Here is an 11,309-nt window from a genome sequence, read left to right as displayed (position 1 = left end):
AAAATGTGGTGAAAGTCATATGGTGACACTATTGTTCTCTGATCAATGAGTAAATTATTTAACCAGAAGTTTGCTTAACAAATTCCTTTTGTCTTCACCTTATACTAGAAAGTACTTCAAATTCTGGTTTCTCATTGATTATAAATGTTCTCATTGCAGGTGGGTCCCCAGGTCCTGGGGGCCAACTAGCAGGAACCAACCTCCAGGTGACAGTAATGATTCCATTCAATGATGATCCCTTTGGAGTTTTCACCTTGGATCCTGAGTGCTTAGAGAGGGAAGTGGCAGAAGATGTCCTCTCAGAAGATGATATGTCTTATATTACCAACTTTACCATTTTGAGGCAGCAGGGTGACTTTGGTGATGTGCGAGTAGGCTGGGAAATACTGTCCAGTGAGTTCACTGCTGGGTTGCCTCCAATGATAGATTTTTTGCTGGTTGGAGTTTTCCCCAGCACTGTGCATTTACAACCGCACATGCGGCGTCACCATAGTGGAACAGATGCATTATACTTTAGTGGACTAGAGGGTGCATTTGGAACTGTTAATCCGAAATACCATCCCTCCAGGAATAACTCAATTGCCAACTTCACGTTTTCAGCTTGGGTAATGCCCAATGCCAATACAAATGGATTTGTTATAGCAAAGGATGATGGAAATGGAAGCATCTACTATGGGGTAAAAATTCAAACAAATGAATCCCATGTGACACTTTCCCTTGATTACAAAACTTTGGGATCAAATGCTACATATATTGCCAAGACAACAGTTGTGAAATATTTAGAAGAAAGTGTTTGGCTTCATCTTCTAATTATTCTGGATGATGGTATCATTGAATTCTACCTTGATGGAAATGCAATGCCCAGAGGAATCAAGAGTCTAAAAGGAGAAGCCATTGCTGATGGTGAGGGTCATCTTTATAACTAGGACACTGAAGTTTGAATTTTTAAAAATTCTGATTTCTTAAAAAGACTAACAGATATTAAAAAATCTGCTTGTGTATTGGTTTAATTTCTTAAGTAAAATATGTGTCTATCAAGTCTACAATGCTGTGCTGAGTGTTGCAGAAATGAATCAGGCAAAGTCTTTGCCCTTGAGGTACCTGAAATAGGCTCTGGGAGAGAGTTGCGCAAACAGATTGCTTCAAAATTACGAAGGAGGGACATTTATTCCCCTTGTGGTAGTAGGAGGGATGGGGCAAGATATTCCCCATAGAGAAAAGAGCAAAGGTGTAAAAATGTGAAATGGCATATTGTATCTGGGGAACTGCTGCTACCTCAGAATTGCTAGGGGTGGAGTGTGGCGGAGATAAGGTTAAAGAGGAATCAGAAGAGAAAAATTACATCACAAACCCCAGCAATTACAGGGGTTTATAGTATCAGGAGGTAAATTGTTGAATTTTGTGGAGTGCTTTGAAATGATAATCTTTGTCTTTAAGCTGGATCAAATGCTCTTGTTTACACACAAATGTTGTCTATCTCCAATATAATCACCCATTCCCTCCCAGCCCATTCATCCTATGATTTGATCCTGTTTTTATTTAGTAAGAAAGTAGAGCAGAGCTTATATGATTATCGCTTAATAGAATATTTTTCTTCTGAACCTCCTGCCTTAGATGTCTGGCTGTGTTTTTTTTTCCTATTAGGAAAAAAGATGGACAAAAGAATCGCTTGTGCACGCTACCGATTTAGCTCCAAGGATTGTGCTTACAGCACTCTATGGCATTAAATTATTCACCTTTTGATTGTGTGAATATATACGTGTATCTGTTAACATTGCTTCCTTTGGTGATGGCATGGTGGGAGAATGAGAATGGGAAAGGTGGGGGAAGTGAGAGCTGGTGCTTCTTGTCTCTGTTGAGCTTACTTCAAGGAACTTACATAGTCATGTGTTGCTTAATGACGGGGACACATATTGAGCAATGCATTGTTAGGCTATTTTGTCATTGTGTGAACATCATAGAGTGTACTTAAACAAACCTAGATGATGTAGCCTACTACACACTAGGCTATATGGTACTAATCTTATGAGACTACCATTATATATGCGGTCCATCGTTGACTGAAATGTTATGTGGCACATGACTGTATTGTTTTTGTAATTTGTAACCTGGAAAGAAAATTTTAAAACTATATACATTTTTAAAAGTTATTAATGAAATATATTTATATATTACAAAATATATGAAAGTGTACATATCATAAGTGTACAGGTAGATGAATTTTTTAAAACTATAAGTTCGTCAGTTTTAGCACCCATGTAACCAGCCCCCAGATCAAGAAACAGCATTCCCGAAGCCCCGCTTTGGCTCTTCTCCAGTCACTAACACATCACCCTGCCCACTTACTAGTGCCATTTCGAAGAGCATGAGATTAGCTTTTCCTGTTTTTTAATTTATGTAAATAGAATTGAGCAGTGTGTATACTTGAGTGTCTGGCTTCTTTTGCTCAATATTACCTATGAGATTCATCCATATTTTTGCCTGTTGTAGATATTTCACTCTCATTACTATATAGTCAGTCGAGAACTTTTGGAGAAGGCATGGGGACAGTCACAGCAGTAATGTGCAGGACACTTGTGACTACCCTAAAAGAGGTATCTGGGTAGTGACTTATAAAACTCTCTTGATTGTTGCTATCAATAAGAAATATTGCTTGTACTTTTTCCCCAAATCACTTCCAAGCTCTCATCTTACGTAAATATTTTAGTTGAGTTATTGGAGAGGGAATAAGTAAAGAAATAAGAATCAGTGAATTCCTGAAAAAGGTTGTTATTGATATATAGTAATATAGTTAGGCTGCATGTTGTTGTTATCAGGAAAAAGTCCTTAAGACTCACATATAATGTTCCTGGGAAGGAATATTTCTCTTTCTGCATCCATTGCATTAGTTGTTTGGATAAAGAAATGTATTTGGTCCACAAAAACTTCTTTTGCTGAATTCTCACAACTTTATTTAACTCAAGATGAATTCCTAACGGATAGACCCTTGAAGTTCTCAAAGAATAGTAATAATAAACTTTTAAAATTGTGACTGAATTGAATCATTCCATTCTTCTATGTGAAAGGAAATTTTAAAATTTCCTGGAAGAAATGTCTGTCTAAATGTACACATACGTACATATGTATACACACACATACATACACATGTACAAAAATATCCTTTAATACAAAATATCTTACATGCCAGTGATTACTAATTCATTTTTCATCATAACAGAAGATTGTCTTTATTTGATTGTATTCCAGTTTTGAAAGGCTTTACTTATAAAACCTTTCAAAAAAATTGCTTCACTTTCTGAATCATGCTTGTAATTTAAGACAGCATAGTTGTGGATATGGTAGTATTTAAACCCATCTCTAATTTCAGGTCCTGGAACACTGAGAATTGGGGCAGGAGTGAATGGTAGTGACAGATTTACAGGTCTGATGCAGGATGTGAGGTCCTATGAGCGGAAACTGACCCTTGAAGAAATTTATGAGCTTCATGCCATGCCAGCCAAGAGTGATTTGCACCCTGTTTCTGGATATCTGGAGTTCAGACAGGGAGAAACTAACAAGTCCTTCATTATTTCTGCAAGAGATGACAATGAAGAGGAAGGAGAAGAATTATTCATTCTTAGACTAGTCTCTGTATATGGAGGAGCTCGCATCTCTGAAGAAAATACTACAGCAAGAATAATAATACAAAAAAGTGACAATGCCAACGGCTTGTTTGGCTTCACAGGAGCTTGTATACCAGAGGTAAGTAGTGAGCTTGGAAAATTTTGGAGTTAAAAAATTCATTGTAGGAGCCAGCCCCATGGCCGAGTGGTTAAGTTCATGCGCTCTGCTGCGGTGGCCCAGGGTTTTCCCGGTTCGAATCCTGGGTGGGGACATGGCACCGCTTGTCAGGCCATGTTGAGGCGGCATCCCACATGCCACAACTAGAAGGACCTGCAACTAAGATATACAACTATGTACCAGGGGAGATTTGGGGAGATAAAGCAGGAAAAAAAAAAAAAGATTGACAACAGTTGTTAGCTCAGGTGGCAATCTTAAAAATAAAATTGGTTGCAAGTGGATTTGTTTGGAAGTGGGCTTTCTTTCATTTGAGAAGATTGCGTATTTACTCTAAGCCCAGAAGTATGTTAGAGCCAGTGATTGCAGTTGTAAATTACACAGCCTTTGCTCTTATAAGTTCACAGTTTGAAGTGGATGCTTAATGAGCTGATGGAAGTAATCACACGTTAGCAAATGAAACTTTACCAGTTATCTTTAAAGTTAATGCACTTCACAGAATGCATAATTATACTCCATAGGTAATTTAGTTTTTGGCTGCTGTTTTGTTACCACATAAGCAAATGAAATAATATTTATTTAAAGCTTCTGTGAATGATTGTAATTGAAACTTTCTTAAAATGTGTTTTTTTTAAGTTTTTTTCACATGTGAAACATACTTAAGTAGTTACAACATTCTCAACCACGTTGGGTGTAAATGCCTTTCTTATCAGACTTCTTGGCCAGCTTAATTCATTAGGCTATTTTACTGTCCTTATCAGTTGTTTCCAAGTTTTCAAAGATTCGTAATCATCTTGGTTTCCTGTTCAGTAATGTGAGATCTCGTGAAACTACATCGCAGGTGTTATGTGTGATAGTAGCAGCTCGATGTCCATGAAAGGATGCCAAAGAACAAGAGAGCCTTTCCCTTTGCAAGTTGATTCTAATAGGCTTACAAGGATGTATATGTAAATTGAAATGGTTAAGGAAAGCATGAATGAGTAGAGCTTGAAAAAATATCTAGGTCTTAGTCCTCCTTGTAGCCCAAGTTGGGGTGCCTGGCTCTCTGGAGTGTCTTATTGCCCCTCTTAGTTCTTTTGTTTGGTGACAGTGATAAGAAATCTTCAAATAATGGTCTTTTCTATGCCAGACATAGAATATCCTAGACTAAGGAAGACAAATGTCATACAAATCTATAACTTAAAAAAGAAATATGTTTATCTATAATGATAATACCTTGAAATAGATATTCAGTTGTCAAAGAACTTTACATGTTGTTTTACGTACCTTTCTGACTATCTATAATATAGCTACAACAAGTATTAATTATTACTCTCCACTTTAAAGGATCAGAGACCCGGGAAAATAACTAACCCAATTAAATTAAATGAAACAGGATCAAACTCTTGGTTCAAAGCTTGGCAGTTACCAGTGTTTAATAAATATTAATTCTCCCTTTTTTTTTCTTTGCTCCTGAGGTACAATGGAGGAACAGGAATTTGAGCCTATTCTCGTAACCTCTAACCTATTGTCTTTCCCCCTATGTCTTTAGTATCACCATCTCTGTTTTTAAAGAGACAGATGGCTTCCATCAGGTTGTGAGAACCATTAGGGTGCCATAGAAAATCAGCTTCTCCTCAGTTCCTTTCATGACTCTGCCTCAGTCTATGGCTCTGACTTCTTCTTTTGTAATTCTCCTCGTTGGTCACTGTGTTTCAGTCAGACTTACCCCGTTTCGGTTCTAGTCTCAGGGCATCAGTGCTTCCTAGCCTCTCTATTTGGTACATTCTTATTCCAGATCTTCAGAATTAGTCATTCAGGTCTCAGTTCCAAAGATATTCTCCCAACTGGTCACTCTCCATCTCTTCAGCTATTTTCAGTTTTTTTTGTAGCATTGATCACACCCTTAAATTTCCTTTGTTATTCGAAAGTCTACTTATTTACTGGCTCTCCCTTTCCACCACAAAGATGAAAGAGCTCTGAGTGTCATACGGTCTTATTGTTCATTACTGCATCTCTAGCACATAGAATGGAACATAGCGAGTACTCAGTAAATCTTTGTTGAACTTTTATGAATGTATTTTAATATTGAGACATGAAAGGCTCATAGTACAAATAAAAACACATTCAGATTCAGTTAAACTGCAGAAACAACCAAACTGGAAAAACCAAAGCAATAGATAAATTTTTAAAACCTGTGTAAAGTGAAGAATAATTTTTGAGTGCTTTTCTGTTTTTCTGGGCCATTATGGTTAAGTTTTCAATGCCGGCTTGTCTCACAACTTCCGTTGATAGATTGTGTCGATGTGACTTAGGTATACAGCTTTGTGTCTTCCCAGACGTCTCTGAACTTGAACAGGGCCAGTCAAACCTCTGATTGCAGAAGAGAGGCCACAACACCTATACTAGTAGAACTGTCGCAAAGAAAAAGAGGACATGATTGGTTTTTCTCCAAGCCCACATGAGAGAGAAGTAGACTCTATCTGTATTAGAAAGAGAAAAGTTTAGATGGTTAATATAGGAAAAGTGTTGTTGAGTCTAAATGATCAAACATTGGAATTTGGTTGTCAGGAAGATTACAGAATTTTCCTTCCCGAAAATGTTCTGAAGTCTAGAACTCTTACTTTCATCTTCGTGTGTTTTGAAGATGGGAATAATATGAAATAATTTTATCATCATCATCAGTGGTGATATTTCTTAGTTGCTTACTGAAGTTGTTCTCAAAGTGTAGCCCAAGGACTCCTGAGGGTTCCTGAGATCTTTCAGGAGTTCCATAAGATCAGACCTAATTTTGTAAAATACGAAGATGTCTTTTTCATTTTATTGACGTTTGCACTGCAAAAGCAGTGGATGCCAAAACCGTTAGCTGCTAGTGTGTTTGTACAAATCAAGGCTGTGATATTGAACTGTACTGTTGTCATTGTTTTATTCATCAACACACACCCACAGTTTAAAAGGTGCGTCTTTAACTTAAGAATATCTTCGATGGAGCAGTACAAAATATTAAATTTGATAAAATCTAGACCCTTGAATACCTATCTTTTTAAGATTCCATGTAACAAAATGAGAAGCACGCATAAAGAAAGTGCTTCGGTTGCATTAACAAAACATGATCATAATTGTATGGAAGAAAAATGATTATGCAGATATTGAGTCGTGAGCCAAACCAGCTGCTCTTTTCACGAAACACTGTTTTTGCTTGAAAAAATGACTGACAAATTTTGGTTATTCAGACTTGGGTATCTGGCAGACATTTTCATGAAAATGAATGAAGTGAGCCAGTGACTACAAGGAAAACAACTGACAGTACTTGTTGCCAATGATAAAAATTCGAGCTTTCAAACAAAAATTAGAAGTTTTGAACACTTTTGTCTGCCAAAGTGAGCTTGTTTCCCAATACTTAAAGACTTTTGGATAAGATTGATAATGATATTAGCAAGTGTGATTTATTAATGAAATGTGTCAACATTTGGAGGATCTGTATAATTCAGTGAACCAATATTTTCCAAATAATCAATGCACATTGTTACAAAAGCATGCCTGGGTTAAAGATTAATTCGAAGTTCAAGGCAGACCAATGGGTTTTAATGTATTAGAGTATGATTCCATATTGTAGCTAAACTCTGAGAAACTACCATTTGTCAAATTTTGATATAATATTGGGGAAGAATACCCAAAACTTTGAAAATACTATTAAAATACTCCTTTTTCCAGTTATATATCTATGTGAGGCTGGATATTCTTTGTATACTTCAACCAAAATAACAAATAGCAACAGACAAATTGGTTGCAAAAGGAGACCTGAGAGTCTAGCTGTCTTCTATTAAGCTAGACATTAAAGAGATTTGCAGAAATGTAAAACAGTGCCTCCTTATCACTAATTTTTTTTAGAAAATATAGTTATCTCTCATAAAATATGTTGCTTATGTTAGCATGCAGTGAGTTTATTATTGCTCTTTTTAAATGAGTAAGTATATCAATATTTAATTTTTTTTCAGTTTTCATTTGTAAAACGGTAAATATCAACAGATTTCACCAATGTAAGCAAAAATCTCTGGAGTTCTCAATAATTTTTATGAGTGTTCAGGGGTCCCGAAACTAAAATATCTCAAATATTTACACTCATAATGATTTTACACTCATAAAAATTATTGAGAACTCCAGAGATTTTTGCTTACATTGGTGAAATCTGTTGATATTTACCGTTTTACAAATGAAAACTGAAAAAAAATTAAATATTGATATATTTACTCATTTAAAAAGAGCAATAATAAACTCACTGCATGCTAACATAAGCAACATTTTTATGAGAGATAACTATATTTTCTAAAAAAAATTAGTGATAAGGAGGCACTGTTTTACAGTGGGTTTTACAGCTGGGTTTGTCTTCAGAGTTTAAATTTTATGGTTATTTTCTTCATTTTCAGAAATGCAAACCACTGTCACTTCCACAGATTCTTCTCTATTGTGTTGTTGCAGCGACATTGAAAGGTTAACTTTTTTCTTATCCTTTCAAAAATACTGAAGGCAATAGAGATACTTTAAAGACATCTCTCTTGGTTATGTTATGCTTTTACATTTTTCATAAATTGATGTGACATAACGTAATATTAAGGTTAAAATGAAAGTATAATCACATCTTAAACAAATAATGAAAATATGTAAAATATGGCATTGTCTACTCCTTGGCGTATTGAAAGAGATGCTAATTATTTTGTTTGTTCTCTCCTAACCCAGTACACCATGTCCTGCAACTAGCAGGTACATAATGAATTGTGCTTGAAAGAATGACTGACCCCATGTGCAGTGTAGAGCCCTGATGGGGCATGCCATGGAGTTCTTTGGGTTCCAAGTGGGATCTATATTAATGGATGATTGATTTTTGTTGGATCTGTAGCCTAGTGACCACATTTTCGTGTTGCCTTCTCTATATTGTTATTGTGTACTTTTTACGTTATTTTCTCTCCACCTTATTTTAGCACCGTTTTTGTATATCCTGAAATTTTGTATACCACATAATTATAATGAGATTGCTTTTCATAGTCATTCATAGTACTTGCTAGTCTCATTATTTTACTTTTATAACTAATACTTGGATTATGTTTTATATTTATAAACTCACGGCTTAAGAATAAATTTAGAGACATTTTGAGAGGATCTTTGTAAAATTGTGAGTATTTCTTAACTTGGACTGTATTTGTTTTTAAATGCCTGCCATATGTTACGTGAATAGATTCCTTTAGATATAAGTGATATTGATATAATCTGATATCACAGATCATCACCCAAGCATGAAACACAATAAAAAATTAATTGGATGTCTAATTGTTTAGCTTTAATCTTCTGTTTCAATAGAGAAAGCCAATTCATGGCTCAGAAGAGTGCATTCTTTTTTCTAGAAAAATATATTTCAAAAACTCTTCTCATCGTTAACCTTTATAATTACTCTTTTGTGAAAAACTGAGTGATGATGGTTCTGATGACTCCTACTTGATGTTATGCCCCTTCATATGCTGGCCTAAACATTTGCTTGGATCTTTATTCTAAAGTCAATTAGATGAATATTTTAATAGTAGACAAAATCTTTTAACGACTTATTCTCTATGTCTTAATCATCTTCTGGTATTAATCATTCCATCCTCTGGTCTAATATTTCCCCAAGTGTTGTGCATGGGCCACTTTGGTCAGAAATATCTAATGCATGTTCCTGGACACCATTCCTGATTCAGGACCCCATTTCTGAATCAGAATCTCTGGCAGAGGGATGAAAGGGGAGGTAAAAAGCTGAATTTTAAAAATCTTTTTTAGGGGGGCTGGCTCCATGGCCGAGTGGTTGGGTTCACCCATTCCACTTCGGCGGCCCAGGGTTTTGCTGGTTCGGATCCTGGGTGCGGACATGGCACTGCTCGTTAGGCCATGTCGGGGCGGCATCCCACATGCCACAACTGGAGGGACCCACAACTAGAATGTGCAACTATGTACTGGGAGGATTTGGAGAGAAAGAGCAGAAAAAAAATAAATAAATAAGAAATCTTTTTTAAATGGAAAGTTTCATAGACACACAAAAATAGAGAAAGTAGAATAATGGACCCCAGTGACTCATCACCTGGCTTCAACATTTATCAGCCTTTTGCCAATCTTGTTTCATCCTTTTTGGCTGAAGTATTTTTTTTTTTTTTAAAGATTTTTTTTTATTTTTTCCTTTTTCTCCCCAAAGCCCCCCGGTACATAGTTGTGTATTCTTCGTTGTGGGTTCTTCTAGTTGTGGCATGTGGGACGCTGCCCCAGCGCGGTCTGATGAGCAGTGCCATGTCCGCGCCCAGGACCCGAACCAACGAAACACTGGGCCGCCTGCAGCGGAGCGCGCAAACCCAACCACTCGGCCACGGGGCCAGCCCCTGGCTGAAGTATTTTTTAAAGCAGATCTCAGGCATTATGTCATTTCTCTGCAAATTCATAAATATGAAAGGTGGATTTTTACCAGGCATCCTCAGTGATTTTTTAGTGGACTCGATGTTTGAAGCTTCTTCCCTAATTGGAACTAAATGGAGTTTACTTTATTGTATAAATTATTAATCGGTTAAATTTTCTGTGAAATTTTGAATATAGCACATGTCTCCACACAGCTGTATTGGATATGGATAGTCTTTTTTTTCTTCTTTTTAAAACTGAAAACAGTTAGTAGGTGATAGATTTTGATGAAGGCTTTACTAAATGAAAGTTTAGTTACATAACTTAACCCATGCGATTCCTGCAAGCAAAAAGCTCCTTTCTTAGTCCTGGATGCTGCGTGGTAATACTCCCTGACTTGGAAAAAAGTTGTAAGGAAATATCCCAGATTCTCGAGTGTATCTTTGGATCTATTTAATCCATGCCTCTTCCTGAAAAGTGAAAGGTTGAATGTTCACATGTTAGGATTAAAAGTTTATTAATTTAGCTCATTAAAAATATTCATTCTGATTAAAATTTGGGGCAGAAAAATGGAGCAAATCTGTTCCCATTGTGATATAATACATGGGAATTAGTTTGCTTTTTCAATATGTAGGCATATATATTTCTTGATAAAATGAGGGAGTGTTTTCATGTGGCATTTTTTGTTATTGTGTATGTGTGTCTGTATCTTAAGGGGAAGAAGTAGAAATTTTTTTTTAGCACTTAATATATTGCTAAGTACCATGTAAGGAACTTGTTTAATTGCCACTAAAATCGATGAGACCGTATGATCTTCATTTTAGGAAGAGATCCCTGGGACTGAGAATGCTTGATAAATTGTAGAGTGAAGAAGCTCAGGACTGTTTGAGCTTAAAGCCATATTCTTTCCACCACACGTTTGTTTGTGTGCCATTCGGCTATGATGACACTGCTGTTGTAGATGCCTAGGTGGAAATTAAATTAGATGCTGTATTGAGCACCTGGTCTCTTTACTGCTTCCTCTTTTCACCAGCTTCTTAGAGTTGGAGGGCCTCACCCTCAGAACAGTCAGTTCTGCCATAATGTCATAGATGGGTTCCTAAAAATCACCACACTATGCCAAATTGCATAATGAAAAACAC

General features: G+C 36.3%; 1 protein-coding gene across 1 annotated transcript in view; it reads left to right on the top strand.

Annotated features, from left to right (window-relative positions):
* Nucleotides 1–11,309, top strand: part of ADGRV1 (adhesion G protein-coupled receptor V1) — a 511,275-nt gene that overhangs the window by 78,469 nt on the left and 421,497 nt on the right. The window contains exons 21-22 of the mRNA XM_070569690.1: nt 160–903; nt 3,368–3,741. Of these exons, the coding sequence (XP_070425791.1) occupies nt 160–903; nt 3,368–3,741 (1,118 nt within the window). The remainder of the gene's footprint in view (nt 1–159; nt 904–3,367; nt 3,742–11,309) is intronic.

The sequence above is a fragment of the Equus przewalskii genome, chromosome 13 (genome assembly GCF_037783145.1).
Source record: "Equus przewalskii isolate Varuska chromosome 13, EquPr2, whole genome shotgun sequence".
In the NCBI taxonomy this organism is placed as follows: Eukaryota; Metazoa; Chordata; class Mammalia; order Perissodactyla; family Equidae; genus Equus; species Equus przewalskii.
Note: the sequence above shows the minus strand (reverse complement) of the source record. Positions and strands in the feature narration are given on the sequence as shown.